This window comes from Taudactylus pleione, unplaced genomic scaffold, assembly GCF_031769625.1.
Source record: "Taudactylus pleione unplaced genomic scaffold, aTauple2 ptg000012l, whole genome shotgun sequence".
NCBI classification, from domain to species: domain Eukaryota; kingdom Metazoa; phylum Chordata; class Amphibia; order Anura; family Myobatrachidae; genus Taudactylus; species Taudactylus pleione.
In genome coordinates, this window is record NW_028284415.1 from 17,755,345 (window position 1) to 17,774,566 (window position 19,222).

The 19,222-nt window shown below is 39.5% G+C and overlaps 1 protein-coding gene across 3 annotated transcripts in view; it reads left to right on the forward strand.

The window, feature by feature from the left end:
• The window catches only part of ARHGAP44 (Rho GTPase activating protein 44), a 208,223-nt gene extending 190,649 nt beyond the window's left edge, over positions 1 to 17,574 (forward strand). Inside the window, exons 18-22 of one of the 3 annotated variants that reach the window (XM_088468699.1) lie at positions 1,714 to 2,145; positions 3,980 to 4,113; positions 4,439 to 4,786; positions 5,270 to 5,321; positions 14,081 to 14,167. In XM_088468699.1, the coding sequence (XP_088324825.1) occupies positions 1,714 to 2,145; positions 3,980 to 4,113; positions 4,439 to 4,786; positions 5,270 to 5,277 (922 nt within the window). In that variant the 3' untranslated portion in view covers positions 5,278 to 5,321; positions 14,081 to 14,167. Of the gene's footprint in view, positions 1 to 1,713; positions 2,146 to 3,979; positions 4,114 to 4,438; positions 4,787 to 5,269; positions 5,322 to 14,080 lie in introns of all 3 variants that reach the window. The other 2 variants (XM_088468690.1, XM_088468707.1) reach the window with 2 other exon arrangements.
• The last annotated feature ends 1,648 nt before the right edge of the window (positions 17,575 to 19,222 follow it).

The following is a 19,222-nucleotide window of genomic DNA, read 5'->3' on the forward strand; positions in this document are numbered from 1 at the left end:
GGATCGCTATTGCCATTACGCATGCAATTGGCCGATTGTTGTGTTTTGCGTATGCATCGCAGTGCACGTGAGCGAACATTCCACTGCGATCGCAGTGACTACGCAGACCCATCGCAGAGTGATTGACAGGAAGTACCGTTTGGAGGTGGTGACGGGGGGTGGTCGGCGAAACCCAGGCATGCCAGTGCGTTTGAATGCCGTGCAGTGCGTGCATAAATTAGACACTGCGATGCCATACACAGCTTGGACTTGCACTGCGTGCGATGAGGTTAGCAATTCCTGAGAAAAGTCAGAGCTTGTGCAAGTGTGCGTGAGGCTGCGATTGTACTCGATGTTACCGATGATTTTGCAGTCTTGCTATGTATTACGGATGTGTGTAAGGGAAAGGGGGCGTCCTTATGTTAGGCAGCATATGGCATTGCGATTGCAATCATTAGCATATCTTCGCAGTGAGACTGTGTACGTAATCACTATTAAGATCGCAATGGCGATCCTTATTGAATCAGGCCCAATGTGAATAGATGGGTTCATTATTACAAACTAGTTTGTTAAAATATGCAATCTTATTTTGAATCCAATATACAAGTTGATCCACTATTTACAGTACGGCGCATATTGAAATTTAAGGTGACATTTCGTTTTAGTTTAGGTAGTAGTACAATGGAAGCAAATGCCAGCTAATACTTGCCCATGATTGGCTGCTTGCTATGTCCTTCAGTAGTCCTATGACAGATCATTTTGTTCTTCTGGATGGAAAATGTTTCCTTTGTGGACTATATATCTTAAATGGCGTTTTCACCTTTAAATGACTTTAATGTACTGGATTGTACATACCTTTTTTCAGATTTTGCTAAATATGTTGCTTTACTTTTCTAGCTCTTCCATGATATTTTGCTGCATGGTTATATGAGCAGGCAGCGTTATTCATTTCAGCTGCCCTAGGATATACGACAGAGCTCTCCTGCCTGCATTGGAGGGCAGCTTTGTGTTGTGAAGCAGGGCAACCTTCATAAATATATCTGCCTGATGATATTAATGCATGGGTGGAAAATAATAGAAGATATCTATAAGGAAGCAATGTAAGTAGTAAAAGTTGCTGGAGGGTATGTATAAGACAATAACTTGAGGATCTGAGGATAGAAAATCCCTTAAGGTTGCTAAAATCTTTCTAGTTCTATGGTTGTCAACATTACTCTTTACTGTAAAACAACTTCTGTTTAACTAGTGAATTTATTTGCATAATAATCAACTTATTTACTACTTAAAGTTATATTTGGTTTCTGTGTTATCAGAAGGGCATGTTGTCTATCTTAGATCTACAGTAGCCAAGTCTTGCTAGCTAAATAGCCATGAATAAAAAAGATCCTGCATATTTGGTTGTGATTGTTTCTAAGTGTTGTTTGTAGATTAAATTGCATGTTTTGTGACTCTGTCCCATTTGCACAATAAAAGTCATAATGTGTTTGTAAGTGCTGTTTGTTTGTACTCATCTGTTGCTGACATTTACATAACATCTTCTGCACTCAAGCTCTCTGTGTCATACAGAGCGAATGGCTTTCTTGCAGATTTTAACCCTACGCGTTTCGCTTTTAATGTCCACTCTTTATTCTGTTGTTGTATTCTTGTACAAATATTTTTGCTCTTGTTTTCTGTTTCTATTTTTTGTTGTTCCTGTGTTTTTTTTTTCCCTCTGCACCCCTCCATCGATTACAGTGGAGATGAGATTTCGCCCCAGTGGTCGGATTCCTGTTACAACTATCCTTCCCCTGAAGAAGACAGACCCCTCTCTTACCCATGCTCACATCACCCTACCCTCCATCCTCACCCTCCAAAAGCTCCGCCATCTGCTAGGCCTGATGCCACCTCTACCTTTCGGTGGGCTGGATACAGCCAAACTTTACCTCCTTCTCCTCCAAAGCTTGACATAAACTCAAACCCAAAACCTTGCTTTTTACACCTCACTAAGCAAAGCTCCCTTACTGAACCTCACGCTTCTGAGCCTAATGTATCACCCCTCTACATCAAAACCCCACTCGTCCTAACCAAACCTGACCCATCTGGTACTGCTAACCTTCCCACAATGTCAGCCTCACCCCCATGGCTCAGCTGTTCCTGCGCTCGAGACAAGGGAACCAAGCTGACTAGGTAATTAAAAAAGGTTTGCTGTATGTGACTGTAAAACTGCCCCAACATGGGAAGGATGTGGAGTTCAGCAGTTGAGATAAATTCTGCAGTATTTAGGTGGCTTCATGATAAAGCTGCTGTAAATTCCCTTAAGGGATTGAAAAGCTTAAAATATTCAGAGTTTGAAGGAAAGAAATTCCAGTCCATTTTATCTGCTAGTGGTATAACATGACTCATCTGTGTGAGTCAGTTCTATAAAGGAGCCTGTAAGTTTACTGTAATACAAAAATTAAATCCTGCTTCAGAAGGAGAATGAAGGCAAAATTAATGGGTACTGTAGCAACAGGAGTTTGTGTGCGAGAGTCTTTTGTAAATGTTCCCTGTTTGACAATATGGCTGTACTACAAATGTACCTATACTGTTAAATAGACACATTTTATGTTGTAACAACAGGGATAAAGCATTTTAACCCAAGTGGAGTTTCCACGCTTTTTCACTATCGCAAGCTTCAAAACTCACTCATCTTATGTCTTTATCAGAAGAATACACTTTAAGTTTTCCGATTTGAATAGTCCAAGTTAGGTGAATTGCCCCAAATCACAACTGTAAGTTCTTAGAAGATGAAATACCAACAACCAATTGCAGCTAAGAGTGTAACATTAAAAGTACTGTAAAGTGTTTTATACTGTTCTGCTTTATAAAAAGTGAAACTCATCAAAGATCGTAATAATTAAGGGCCTGATTCATTTGTGAATGCATTGCCGATATTTCCGATTAATAGTACTGCGCACATGCCAGAATATCTTAGCAATGCCACGAGCAGTGGGGATTTCTTTGCAAAATGATTGACATTCAGGGACCGTTCTGTGAGCAGTTAGGAGCGGTAGCAAAAACGCAGGGGTGTCGTGGCCGTTTTTGGGGCGTGTCTCAGCATACTACTGCAGTCCCATACGCAGAAAACTCTGCGCCAGTGTCTCAGTTCCCGCGGCCATTCTGCGCGACCATAGGGTTACCCAGATGGTTGCGCAGAAGGATCTGTGACCACCGCTGTGTGTTTGTGCGCACTTGCTTGGATCTGCAAAGCCACTAGTGGCCGTCTAAATACATTTCCAGGCGGCTATGGAATTAGCATGTTATCGCACAGGAGCTGCATACAGGATCCCAGCTGCGATTGCATTAGTGTACATATCTGAATTAGGCCCTAAGTGCATTCCACCGCTGTCAGTTCATAGATTGCTGGATAGTGATTTGAGATTTTAAAATTAAATCAGATAGTTGTGCTCCTTGGAAAAGTTTTAGGTCAGGTATATCAAACCTTCTAAAGAGGAGAAATGGAGTGGTTGCCCATAGTAACCAATCGGATACTACCTATCATGTTATAGAATGTACTAGATAAATGATAGCTTGTAGCTGTCTTGTTGCTATGAGCACCTTCTCCAATTGTCCACTTTAGATGGCTTTGTACTACTCTTCCTTAGGACATGACACAAAAAACTTGAGACCATCACAATACAAAATAGAAAATTTCAACCACCCAGAATTTGCTGTTAAAACAAACCACTTTAGATTCTCCTGTCAAACATATACTGTTTTCAAAGATGACTTGTCGGCTGGAAGTCCAAAAGCTATCCAAAATTATCTCTGATGAAGTGCTAGTTTATTGATGCCCTACTGTAGGTACGCTACTAAAAGGGCTTCAATATGTAGTTATTTCCAATTAGTGTAAGTGATAAATTGAGGCTGCTTAACGCCTAAAGGAGACACGTCACTTGATGTTGTTTTCTTTTTCCAACATAAAAGTAATTGCTGTAATTCTGGGTATCTCTTTTTACGAAGCTTGCAATTTCTTTTGCAGTACATTAAAAGGGAAAGAGCTTTCTCCTGTTTCCGGACCAAAGGGAAGTCCCAGCACTGGCCACATGGTGTCTGCAGGTGGAATGGGGCTGAACCAACTGTCTACAGAACAAAGTCCTCATTCTCTTAGGAAAGGTACATCTGAGATCCAGTCTGGTAGATGGCAGCAGAGGATGACACAAGGTGGCCAAGAGTTTATCTCCATTATGGACAAGGGTTTCTCTCTAATAAACAACATGTATGACAATGTTTAAATGAGGAGAGATTAAGAGTGACTGTTAGTTTTAGATTCAGCTTCAGGCATGATAATGGTAAGCTAAAAAATGTCCATGATATCTCCTGTTTTGAAGGCTTTATCTTCATGGATATCAATGGTATCTGTTACCAAAAAGGTTATAAATGACCCAAAACAATATTCTCAGGTGTGGTCTCATATTAAATAATTTTCTTATCTTTTCAGTGTCCAAGAAACTAGCACCCGTTCCACCCAAGATCACGTACACCCAGACAGGAGCTGTATCAGACCAATCAACAGGTCAACCCTCCCCTGTCAGTCTTTCCCCAACTCCTCCTAGCACCCCTTCACCCTATGGACTCAGCTACCAAGGGTCACTTGCTTTGACGCCAAGCTTAGCATCCCCGCCACCAGTGACCAGCACTTTAACAAAATCCCGTCCTACTCCTAAGCCACGGCAGAGACCCTCGCTTCCCCCTCCTCAACCTCCTACAAGTCAGTCTGCTTCCAGCCCTCTGTCTACAGAGAACAGTATCCTAGATGGCCTGTCTCCTGGAGATAGTATGTCTACAGGTAGGTATCCATTTTCTACATTTCCATTTCAAATATATATTCAACACACATTGTATTGCATAGCAAAAAAGTAACTAACACTAAATAAAATGAATGTTATCATGTAAGAATTTAAGGTTTATTTTATATTGCAAAAACAAATTCAAAACTTTCTATAAACCCCTAGTTATCCTGTTAAATCACATCTTCCAACCATTAGTTAATGAAGACACAAAACAGAGAGACACAATCTTTATGTAGAATCTAGAATTTAAAAGTTAGAACCAGTTCTTATTAAATGAAAGATCAGGTCAACTTTTTGAAACCTAATGAGAGAAAAAATTATTTGAAGACAAAATAAACAAATTTACTCTAATTAATCAAAGACAAAATGCCCATTTTCTTCACTGTCCATCTCCCACAATTAGCACTAAGCGTTTTGTTTTTGTTTTTTTGTTGTGTTCCCTCTGTCTCCCCTCGTTCTCCCTTCCCGTTTCCTCGCAGCCGTTTGACGTGAGTGGCGCTGTGTTGGATATGTGTGAGGGGGAATCTCCTGGTAAGCTGGAGCTCCAACCGTTTCACACCCACCTTGACCATCCACTATGAGTAGTGTTGAGCAACCAAAAAGGGGCTGTTGAGCAGATGCATATCCTATTGAGTAATATGATCTCTCCAGCACATGCACACAAAATTTACAAAACCATACCACTGATACATATACTCTACAATAAGTGTCCATAGCAAGAAATAGCTAATAAAGAGTCTCCAAGCATTTAATACATGAATGTCAAGATAAGATCATCTTATTTTTCAAGTTTTGGGAACCCTGCCACTGTGGTGCTTGTGGTCGAGAATATGATGGATTTGCAGGAGTGCTAAGAATGAGCATAACCTGCCGTCTCTAATTGAGGTTGGTTGCCCACCACTGCTACACTACTTCCTATTTTTGTCTTCGGTCCAATTCCAGTCAATGCTTCTACACATAGCTGTCATTGTGAAAGTCTCTATGTCAACACTGACTGATCAGCAGTAATTCATTCTGTGAAACTCTTTTGAAGAATGAACATACAACATGCTGAACATCTCCACATTTATTGCCACTCTGTACAATCACAGTCATCCCTTTCACTGCTTAATATTGCAGTATGTTCATTTTCAAGAGAGCTTCCAAGCATTAGCCAGTTTTAGTTTAGTCTTGCCTTTATTGAACAGTACCCAGTTGGAAGTATCTGGGATCAGTAACATTGTGAATGTTGAGATGGACTTCCACTGAGAAGCACCTGACAGCTATGTGTACGACCCCAGCACTAACTATCCCTAGGCAGCAGCCTTCGCATGAGTCTGCAGCCACAACGCATGGCTTAGCCTCTTAACGCTTGACAGTCCACCAACACAGGAGTCTATCAGTGAGGGTGTGCAATGTTGTACCCTGTGTCTCTAGTTGTTGAAGTTTTGTTGCCTGTTTGAAGCAGTGTTTTCATTGCAGATTCAGTTTAAACCATTTTAACCTGTGTCGGTGAGACAGATGTCGGGGTCTCTGGTGTACTGTCCTATGAATTTTAGGTATTTTGTGTTGTTGGTATAGTAGAACCCTGTGAACTGTTGAGTAGAACATGGTTTGTCAATGGTTTTGCATAATGACCCAACACATTTTAAACAAAATGTATATATCTTCAATGCAATGAGCTTGATAATAAAAAACAAAAGTAAGGGAAAATCCCTTAACTCCAGAATTCATGCTTACTATATTTCAGACTGACCTATGGATATCCACACAGGGCACAATCCTGTCACTCCACTAAATATAACTACAACCTGCTGTTTGGCTTCAGTGATCCAGACCACTTGTGGTGTTACTGGAGCTTATTAATGTGGTTAAAACATGATTAAATAAACAGTCTGATAGTGGTCGTAGTCCAGCTGCACTTCTCAACCATTTTTGGGAGATAGACATATGAGGCACATTGTGATAGCATGGAAGGAAAGGACAAAGTTGTCTAAAAAGACATTGGAAAACACTCAATGCCTGATGTAGAGTTGGAGTTCTATAAAAGGCGCAAACATCAAAGACATGGCATATTGCACAGTATGCTAAGTCGGACACATCTCAAGATCCATTCGTCTCTGTAAGGGCAACACATGTTCCAGGTTTATGGCAAGAGTAAACCATAGTATATGTGCTTGGTGAGTGCCAGGAACTGTGGCTTGACAGTGTTAGTAGTAAATGCTAAAGTGACAGTACCCAATTTGTACACAATATAGTACCTTAATGAAATGGAATGTGGATTTGCAGCGACTTACAATACATGAAAACTTTGGATGCCAAAATAGCCAGGTGTAATTCCCAGTGATTTGGAGGGTGAATAAACTGCCAGTGATGTGGGATGGGTCCTAAACCTGCACAACACCAGCAGTTTAGGCTATTCCAGCATGTTCCTCTTATGTGTATCCTGCACTAGCACTCAAAGCATTCAATGATAGCAGCAAAATCAGGGGGAAAAAAAGCCACTACCAGCACTAGGCTTTGATAGACTTGGCTGAGGACACTATAGCAGAGTAACACAACATGGAGTCCCCCTCCATAATGTCCTCCAGCGCAAATTATATTCAGCACAGGGCAGAATTCCCTAAGAGAATCAGGCTCATAAAAATTGCACACACACTCACACACCCATAGAGAATTATTATGATTATTGTTTTGTTTTGTTTTTCCTTTACAAAATGGGGGCACAACTTTATAATCCTAAAGCTGCATACACATACAACGATTTTGTTACCAACGATTTTATGAACGATTTTCTGTCAGATTATTTGTCAGATTTTTTAAAGTGTAATGAACGATTTTTTTGAACTACAAACGATTTTTGCATATTCCTTAATGAAAATCGTTCAGTTGACAAGTCTGACTGAACTACAAATGTGAATGCGCATGAACGATAATCGTTCATCGTTTGACTCAGAAAGTAAACGATTTTTACAAACGATTATCATTAAACGATATCGTTTAACGATAATCGTTCAAAAAATCGTGTGTGTATGCAGCTTTATAAATATATTTGTCACAGACCAACTGGAATAAATAGATGAGATGATATCAGCTGGTAATTGTTCAGCCGGTAACAAGGGTGCAGAGTTTTAATGCACTGGTGCTTTTCGCCATGGTAACCTGCAAGGAGGTTTGGACTTCACTGCACCCAGTATGCAGTTTGCAGCCCTCTGCACTGGCAACTAGCATGGTAGTGAGTGGTAACGAGGCAGCAAACGGGCCGGTTACACATTAAGTTTTTGTATAAGCCACTGGGTAAATGCAGACAGAGTAGTCAGCCAAGTCAGTCAGAACACAACTGAGCAACAGGGATATTGCACAAAGAGTAGTCACAAACAAAACCATTGTCAATTTGCCTGTATATCACTATAGCAACAGGAGGATAGATCAGGAAACAAAATGTTTCATATACTGGAACATACAGAAGAGTCACAATGCTGGAGCTAGGTAGTAAGCCAAGTACTGTGGTAACTTCCTATAGCCAGGGTGGAGTTTAAATAGGCAGCCTGTGACAGCAGTGATCACATAACTGTATGCATATATGCCGGAAAGTACTGTGCCTCGTTGCTATAGAGGAAATAGTGACAGAAGTAGCATGATGCACTGTTCAAGTGGAAAGGACTGCCTCATGCAGAATTGTTAAACATGCGGTATGCGCTTAAGAATTTCTTGGCACAATCCCCATCCTTTAAAGGTGGACTCCAGACACCCCATGAATGGTTTCTAAGGAAACGTTTTATAAAAATCCTTGAAGAAGTTTTGGAGCATGGACATTACAAACTTTCACCCAGCATCTCTCCTCTGAGCCAAATCCCTACCAACCCACCAAAAAATGAAGTGATCCTTTGGAAATTTTTAAGGTGTAATGTTTATCTCAAACTCTTCTTGCTGTTCAACAAATATCACAGGAGATGGACTTACCGTGGAAGAGAAGCAGTTGATAACAAGTGGCTTGAGTAGAGAAATATGAAATACATTGGAAACGCGAAAATTTCGAAGTAAATTAAGCCTGAAGGCCACTGTATTAATTTGTATAATTTCAAAGGTCCTGATGAAATGAGGTGCAAATATCATACTGGGGACCCTTAATATGAGATGTTTAGTTGACAGCCACACCTTGCCACCTGGACCCAACTTTGGAACTCTTTTTATTCCTTTGGACTATTTTTCGTTACTGCAACTAAGTAGAGGACCAAGACCTGCTCGACAAGGACAATTATACCCTGCACATGAAGAGATAAAGGGTGTCTGAGTGGGGCGCAATGCCAATATTCACCAAATTGGCAAAGTCTTTCAACAGAAGTTTCGAACTCGAATGCTTAATCACTTTAATTGAACACCATACTCTGACAGAGATTCTGCACCTAGTATGGGGCTGGTGCAAATATCGATGGTGCATCCGATGGTTGCGCCTAAGCATCAAGCGGGTTTGTTGTGTCTAAAGACAAAGTGGGTGTCCATGTCCTTCCACATTCAGACGCATGGATGTACGCCAGGGAAGGGCTTATATTAGTATTAGCATGAACATGCAGACTCTACTGTAGCAAAAGATGCAAACAAGGATACCGCTGTGTCCAACTCGGAATCAGGCCCTACGTGTTTGACAAATTTTCATAGAGATGGCCACCAGTAGTGACAAGATAACAGAGCTAAGGTCTTGGTGATTGCAACTTGACCTGCAAAACGAGTGGCCTGAGCCCAGTGGAGTAATTTAGACTGCAACCTCAGAGGAACTATTGAACACACTGGAGGACGAATCTGGCAAACAGTAAGTGCAACCACACAGGAAGGATGGATAATAGGTATATTTTTATTCAAAGCTTATTGATCCTTTGGTTTAAAAGATCCAGACAGGGCATCCGCTTCTTTATTATTACTTCCTGGACGATAGGTGAGAATTAGTTTGAATCATCCATAAAAACAAAGAGCATCTGACTTGTCTTGAGGTACTGAACACTTTGAAGATAAAGAAAGTTATGTGAACCATCTCTGGTTGTTTGGTTCATTCAAGTAAGTATCCCCACTCCTCTAATGCCAACTTCATGTTCAATAATTCTTTGGCATAACTTTTTCTGCAGGCAAGAGTCTTTGAGAGAAAAACCTACAGTACATGGATGCAACATAACAGTCTTCTCCTTCTGTGACAAGAAAACTATATTCATAAGTAGAGTCATCTACTTCAAGGTAGAAAGGCTGTTTCAAAACTGGTGCAAACATAAAGGCTTGTTTTAGGTTTTTGAAAGCTTCTTCTGCCTCAGCTGTTCAGACCTTGCAATGACATGGCTGTAATGTGTGTCACACTGTGGTTTGTAATTTTTCTGGATTTATTTATAGACCAAATCCTGATGCAATATACTTGAGAGAACATTTAGAATGACTAGTACTCAATATATGAACTGTCTGGCAATGAATACTTGGAGAACGTTGACGGAGCCAAGTAAATCCCAAAACAATGGAACTTGTAGCATATTTATGCTTGCTCATTCTTTTGTTTATGAACTCAATTCACCAGTAGTAGTTTACAGGCCACCATTTCTTTGGCAAGAGTATACTGTCACAGACAACTGGGAAAACGCAGGAGATTCTGTCAGCTAGTCTAATGCACCGGTTGTTTTCTTCAGGAGCCCCAAAGGAATTTGGACTTCACTGCGCCTGGTATACAGGTCGAGATCCATTGCACTAGCGTTGTCAGCAATCTGGGGTCTGGTACACATGAGGTTTTCGTATATGCCACTGAATAAATACAGAGATAATAGTTAGTAAGCCGAGGTCTGGTACAAATTACGTCTTCTAATTTGGGTGAATGCAGAGAGGATAGTCAGCCAGGCCGGTGTCGCTACACTGGGATTTAACATATGATCCATGAAGATATTGTACAAAGAGGAATCACAAACAGAGCCAGGATCAATATGCCACTGGATAATGCAGAAGGATAGGTCAGGAAGCAAGCTGGGTAATATGCAGTACTGGAACATTCACAGGAGTCACGTTAGTGATGGAGCTAAGTAGTGAGCCCAATACTGTAGCCAGTATGGAGTTTGAATAGGCAGGCTTGACCGCATGCATAAATCCCAGGAAGTGACGCATCCCCTTTCTATAGCAACGTAAATGGAGACAGAAGTCAGAATCAGTGGGCATTAGCTTCAATCTGGGAAAGTACTGCCTAATGCAGAATTGGTAAGCATCAGAATCTCGCCAAGAATGCCGCTTAATGACAATATTCTTTTATTTATGTTAATAGAAGACACATTTTTATTTATGGGGCAAGATTTTTATTTATGGGGCATTATATTATACATATGAAGCCACAAAAAAATGAGTTTATTTATTAAGGGGGCACAATGTTGTTATTATCCTGTTACACAAAGCCCATGGAAGAGCCCAATGCTATTCAGCAGAGGGCAGGAGAAGGTGGTGAGGCCAGAGGCACCGTTATTGTCCAGTGATTTTTTTTTAATGGCCTGTTGGCAGCGACTTGTGAACTTGGCGCTTATTACATACAGTGATTAGTATTCAGAACAGGGATAAAGGTGGTGGCTTTCTGGCTATTTTTCAGGGATTTACAATTCGACAGAAAATGACAGTTTTTGCAAATATACAGGTTATTCCATAAGTCGATTTAGTATGTGGGCTTCAATTGTGTATAGGTCATGAAAACCCCTTATAATGGATTTCAGATAACAACCGCTTAACCCAAATAAATAAAGACACTACACACTGTAGCTGGCTGGAAGCAGGTGCCAATTTTGTTTATTACTTCCATAGTTGGTGGCCTGTAAAATTGCAAATCATACTTTTCAAATTTGGTCATAAGAGTGGGTAATCCTACCCACCTCATCCTCCAGAGGGTACTGGTAAACCCACCTAATTCAAAGGACTCGATTCTTCCAATTCTGTGGGTCATGTAGTTGAAACTCTTCCCTCACAAGAGGGGCAACGGTCCGAGTTTGGGCCTATGCCCCACCGTCGGTAAGATTGGAAGGAGCATTCACAATTCATCATTATCATTGGATCTCTGCTTTCGTATTCCGCAGTCTGCCTAATAGGGTGATTAGTAAATATTAAGACAAATTCACCAAGTAAAATACAATTAAAGACAGATAACAGTAATAAGTTCAAATAAACAAAAAATCCAATTGGGAATGTTTCCAGCCATGGACGGAATACAAATGTTTAAATAATGTGTATAGACTGCAGCAGCCACAATAGTAATTTAAATACTGTTGGAGGGATCAAGACACAATCAGGCCGCTGCTGATTGTCATCATCATCATCACCATGTGTTGAGCAGCCAAGAGAGTTGGGTCCTCACAATCACATATCTGTTTTGTGGTCTGGCTAATGCAGGCTATACATCTAAGGCCTGATTTCTCGTTCTGCCAAATCTGATTGGCGACAAAAAAGACTATGTTAGGACATCGATGATTGGCGATTTTTTGATAGAGCAGGGAAAGTCAACATGGTAATAATCCAGACTCGCCGATTCCAACCTGAAAAACGAGATTGTCCAACATGTTGGATTTCTCCAATCCCCCAACCCTGGCATCGGCAGAACAGGGAAATGTATGGGCCACATAAGTTATAAAAGTGAAGGAAGTTTTCAAGCGGAAGACACAATTTAGTCTGCATATGGATGGAAGTGTGAAACTTTTTTTTCGTACATGCACAGAGATTGCAGGACCCCTTCTGCACATGCGCAGACCACTCACCATCGGAGATGTACGCTAACCGTCGGGTTAACATACATCTCTGAATCAGGCCCTGAGTCACATTATATCATCCCTCAGTGAAGTTCTTGAACTGATACGCTACAATCTTGTGTCTGTTTCTACGTTGCGTAGGTAATTCATATTTTAACATTTCAAGAATAAATCTGCAAAGGCTACCTACCACAAAACAGCTGTCACATGGTTCAAATAGATGGTCAAATGAAGCATCAAACTCTAGAACAACTCTGACCCAAATATTGTATTTATATATCACAACATTTTCTTTTGTTACTCTTATAAAGAATATGAAGTGATTTATACCCCTTTTCCACCAAACACCCAACTACAATCCATGACACTGAGCATAGGTTGGAGCTGGGTTTTACCCCTTTTACACTGGCTGCTGGAACCCGGGTTATTTCCCGGGTTTTCTGGCGTTACAGTGGACTCTTGGAGATGACGTCCAAGCGTACTGAAGCCAGCCAATCCTCTGGTTTGAGGCATGACCCGAGTCATCGAGGCCTGGGTCATGTCATTTACACCGGACTGTTACCCGGGTCCTTCCCGTGTTCAACCCTGGTCGCAAACCGAGTCGAATTCCCAGGTCACTCACCCAAATTATTTTTCAGGACCCCATTCCACTGAGCCGCGACCTGGGTACACCCAGTAATAACCCAGGTTATTGTGGCAGTGGAAAAGGTTGTTCATTTTCTGAATGATTGTCACAGATTGGAGAAAGTATACGCTATGCAGTGTTCACAAGCAGTGCCAAGAAAAGACATGGGAGAATAGTTTTAAAAATGCCAGTTGTCAAGACATGCAGCAAAAACATCAGCAAAATGTGCCTTTCTTAATAATTTCCTTAAGTAAAAAATGCTACCTCTGTTCTCCTGCTAAATTTTGAATACAGATTACTTATTCATACCGTTATGTGGTATCCTCAGTAAGTAAGGTTATTTTGGTATGGTACTACTGCATGTGTTCATTTCAAACCTGTTGTATTGACAATATTGTAGATCTGCATTCAAAACCGTAAATGGGTTTGCAAAGGAAAAAACAATTTCTCAAAAAGCTGTAGGCACGGTTTATTATTCTTAGCAACTTTTTCATTTTGTTATGAAAGTTTTTTAACTACTATATATTTGCGAGGTACAGAATTTTCCATCAATTTAAATCTGTTTGTATTAAAATGAAGTACAAATTTGAGGATTGAGACTTGCAGTTAATGCATAATTTATCTTGATGTCGTCTTATGGTCTATATCTTGTCTCCAACTATCCATTGGTTCATGAGCGGTAATTGGTTATTGTTTCATTAAGATAACATTAATAAAATGAACAAGGACACCTCTTAATCTGACCTTTACTTAATATCATATCTATAGTGAGCACAGGGAGAAATATATTCTATATATTTTCAGCCTAAAAGCTAAAAGTATCTTCTTAGAGAAAGCTATGACAACAATATGGCTGCACACAAGAGCTTCTGTCAGTGGAGAATTTTGCTTAGATAATCTTTTGGAAGTTTCTAATAACTGTCTTCATACTTTTTACTTTCCAGATATCATCCATTTTGACATTCCATCTATCCTCATTGAGATCGACACTGCCTTGAAACGTAATGCCATGAAACAAGAACAGCAGAGGCGTTCCGCAGAAGGCAGGACAGAATCGGATGAAGAGTCAGAGAGCACTGCCCTCTGACATTAAGCCACACTTTGTGCCCACCATGATCAACAGCCAAACGTGTGCCAATTTCTGTATATTATCCCGACTGTGCTATTAACAGGGGGGTGCCTTTATTGAAAGATTTTATTTTCCAGAGTAGGCCTTTCCACGCCAGTGGATTAATCTAGTCACCTACCCACTAAAAAAGGGAACTTGCTTCATAAATCATTCTGTGTTTCTTTTTACTTCCTCAATTCAAAATCTTACTATGTCTACTACAGAACTACTGAGACAGGTAACAAGGTGTCAAAATCCACATTCAGGTTTAGATTAACCTGAGCTGAAGGTCAGCTATTCTGAAAGTTGTCAGTGCTGCTTATCGCATTAACCTCACATTCCAGGTACCGTACAATATGAAAATCCCTTATAAATTCAGAAATAGAAGAATATGATGATCCTCTGCCTCTTGGTCAAGTCTTTATTATGCTCAAAGCACCCTCTCTGATGTGTATGTGTTATCCCTGGTCCTACAGGCCTCTGTTTTATTGGATATCACCAGGCTCTGCTGCTTCTAGAACGTGAATGCTACAAAAGTGTTGGTTATTATTATTATAGACATCAAAGAAGAACATACTACAAATATAATTCCAGCAAGTCAAGGCCTGGTTCTTGAATATTACTTTCTGGTTCTTGGTACGGATCCATCTCCAAGAGAAAACCCCTTTATTTTTGTATGACTGCCGTATAATGAAGACTTTGGAGGTCAGTTGAGTAAATTCATAAATATTCTGTACAGGTCATCCTCTGTGAGTAAGCAAATTGCAAGCCAATTTCATATGTTACTCTATGAGAGATGGCAATACACAAATAACATAGATGGATAAATGTAAGTATGTATGGCATCAGATGCCATGTTGCGAAATCTACACTAAGTCGCCTGGTTCTTAGATGTCTGATGAATAGACACCATTAAAGATACTTCCAGTATAATGTTTAAAATAAGTTCCATTTCTTGTTTACAAATATATGTTCATTCCTTTTTGAAGTCACTGTTAGAGGGGATGGATTCTTGTCAATTCCATAGATGTGTGGTTAATGTTAATACCTGTTGCGAAGCTGTCATTTAAAACCATTCCATAAATTGAGGTATATACCAAATTGATTTTTTTCTCCTGATCCTTGTGCAAAAAATCACTAAAAAAGTTGGCACCATTTTTTCCACTAATGAAACTGAATCACAAACAATCCTTTGCAAAATACTGTCAAGCACATTGGCAAAGTAAAGTAATGTCAATAAGTTGTTACAGTAGGGAATGTGGGGGAAATGTTGCACATTTACACATATGGACAATTCACAAATACATGATTTTATCTCATCTGATTAAATAACTATTACAGTAACGTTTTTTGGGGTTTTTTTTACTGCCCATTGCACAGTACATATTTTATTTTGTATATTTTTTACAGAATTTCTGATAAATTTTTTATCAGGAATGTTTATATTTTGTTTTGGGTTTTTATTTCAGGGGGGGTTTTCCCTTTTTTTTTTTTTTAACTCAGTCCTCTCATTTCAGAATCAAAACGATGATCAATTTTCCCTCTGTCAGACTCAGAGAAAATGTTGATTGTATGTTCTTCAATCATGTGAGATTGTGGATGGGATTCATGACAGAAATTGTTTACAATAAGGAAAACCGTGTATATGTATATCTATACAGTCTCCAACAGAATAACGGCACTTTGGGACAACAGTGTTCAATAAAAGTTAAACTGTGTTTACCAACCTTGTCAAGGCTCAAAGCCTTTTCTTCTCTCTGTAACCCTGAAGAAAATTCTTTAAGCTTTGAAACATTGGTCAGTAGAGTTTTCCTCTTACTTACCATTGTTGTCCCTGAGTGCCATTTTTCTGTTGGAGACTGCTATATACGAATATGTTTGTGTGTGTGTTTGTGTATATATATATATATATATTTAAATAGTGTGGTCACTTACCAAAGGTCCTGCAGATGGTTGAGTGACATGGATTGAAGCCAATTGTGTATGTATGTGTATATATATATATATATATATATATATATATATATCCATATATAGTTATATATATATACACTTGCTTTCTTTATATTTATTGGTTTATTGTTTGTGTATGCGTGAGTGTGTGAGGTGTTAATGGTGTATTATAGCGAAGAACAAAAATCTTGTCATTGAATACTGTATATATGTATTTGTTCATAAAACTATATGCGATCCTAATGTACAATTGTAAAGAAAAAAAAATACTGCTTGAGTGAGCTGTATTTTTCAGAAATTGTACATAATAGAATTATTACTCGTTCAGAGTCCCTCTTCTCATCTTTTATATATATTTTTCCTGTCACCCTGAAATGTCTATATTTTATTGCAAGTAACGGTTGACCAATTCCCCTATATTAAGATCTGTCTTGAAAATACAATGTGTATTTATTTTTTAAATGTCCATTAACAAATTTGCCAAAATCTGGTCAAACTTGTCTTAATAGTTAAGCATGCTTTAATGTGTAATTGCTTCCCACCTATTTTATGAAATGATTATTGAAGTAAGAAAATGCAGTCAAAATTGAGGGCTGGAATGCTCCAACATTGTGTCCAGCTGGAACACTAGAGTCCATCCGCCAGCTGCATTTACCAGAGTGAATTAACAATAGAGGGAAAACTGAATGATCTCTTCCTGTCGTCATACTGTACTTAGCTCTACAACACCCAGGTTGTGGACAATATTCTTGTGGAGCTATTAAGAACTTGCAATGATAAATATCTTTTGAACGGAGTCCAATAGTCATTGTATTAGGAGATAAGAGACACCCAATGAAAATTGATTTTAACAAAAAGCCATTGGTCACCATGGTTACATGAAAATGATAGAGATCTTAAACATTGGTCGCCAGCTATCAGGTTTATATGTTTTGAAGGCTTGAACAAATGAATAATTTATTATTTTGCAAATTAACTATTTTTCCACCCTGTACTTGTTACCTATGGAGATTCCTATGCACAGTTTTCACCTCAGTGGCACAATGTTTAACCGTATAAAGCAATTGTAATGTTGTACAGCAGCACTAACCATGTATGCAACCTGTCAATAGAACACCGAATGCTCTGTTACAGTACAAAGTACAGGTAATGTACAGCTGAAAATATGACATCAACTTTATAGTATTTCAGCGTGTATGATCTTTTATCAAGTTTATGGATTTCACACGGGGTGAACCCCTTCTATTGTGTCTGAACATGTGATAAACCTGCAGATAATTATATTGTATCAGTGCGTGCACATCTGTGTTAACACCAACAGGCCCGAACCATAGCTTTTCCCAAGAGCCAACTCTCTCAAAATGTCTTTTTATAAAATAAAAAAAATATATATATAAATTTAAAAGGGTGTCATGATGTGGTTACTTTGTGTCATGATGTGGTTACTTTGTGTCATGATGTGGTTACTTTGTGTCATGATGTGGTTACTTTTTAATTGTATATGAATAATGTGTGGTGTGTAAGAAACTGTTTGTTTGTTTTCCTGTTATTGAACCTAATGGTAGAGAGTAGCTGGAAGTCTTCAGTTATTTTACAAAGCTGCACAAACGTGGATCCATGGAATTATTCTCAGCAGTGCCTCTATTTGTTAGCCTAGTGCAAACTCTGTCTTCATGGAACCCCAACAGAGCGTGTATTCCAGTTATTCTCAGGAATAATCAGTGCTACATATGTTTACACATACAATCTGATGTCTGTAGATCCTGAAGACAGATATATATATAAATATATATATATATGTATATATATATATAGATAGATAGATAATATTGTGTTAGTCAATTCATTTAGTCAGCTAGATAATCTGGAAAACATGTTAGGGTTCCATGAGGACCGGGTTTGGGAAACACTGGCCTAGTGTATATGTAGGTTCATGCCCCTACTCCACTTTTTGGAGATGCATCTGTACAATAACATGATTTTCAAATAATAACTTTCTTTTTTTATGGCCCTTTGTTGGAAATCTAGCACTTAATGCTTTTCTTTATTATTATTAAGCATCAGGAATATCTAAACAATAAAAGTATACCTATACATCCTAACTACACTTTCCATATAGTCTGTGACAGGATAAGCTTATCTTGTCCTTCACTAATATGATCCTGTCACAGGATGACTTTACTGATTAATCTTGGGGTTCCTTTAACATTAGTAACATTCCATCACTGATCACTCTTGTTGCTGTTACTCAGCTGCCAAACCTTATCTGACTGTAAGTGCCAACTGTGCAGGAGTTGTAGGAGAGAATTTACTGCCATCATCTGGCTCCTTCAGCATTGGGATCCTCTTATTTTGTGTTGTGTATTACAGCACTGCTTTCCTGTGACCTTGGCTGGTTCCTCCTGGCCACTTACGTAGGATCAGGCATAGTGTTGAGTCAGGGGTGCTGGGTTCAACATAGGACTGCAGTTTTGAGAATTTCGCGAGACATACTGTACATGTACAGCCGGATTCCCTGTTCTGCCAACACCAATTGGCGATCAAAAACGTTGATCCACGGATATCGATGATCGGCGATCTGTCGATGCATAGGGAAAATTCATGATGTTAAAAATGCCCGACTTCCTGACTCCGACCATTTTCGGGTCAGGATAGGGAAATATAGATTGTTTAACGTTGGATTTCCCTGACCCCAGCAAAACTGAGAATTGGGGCAATTCATCTGATGTATGGGCCCCTTTTGCTCTTATCTGTAGACCACTGGGTTACAGCAGATAAGGCATTGTGTGGGTTCTTATTGGAAGCAGTGCCAGGGCTACAATTAGGCAGCTTTAGGCAGTAGCCAAGGGTGCAGGCACCTGAGGTGGTGGCACTGAGCTGCTAGCACAATACTTAACACTGGTGGTGGCCATGGTTTGCATAAGTCATGACCACTTACCTTGCACCTATCAGCTGCTGTCTGGCCGAGAATGCAGACATGTCCCCGTTTGCTACAGTATGTCTGATTCAGCGCAGCCAGCAGCAG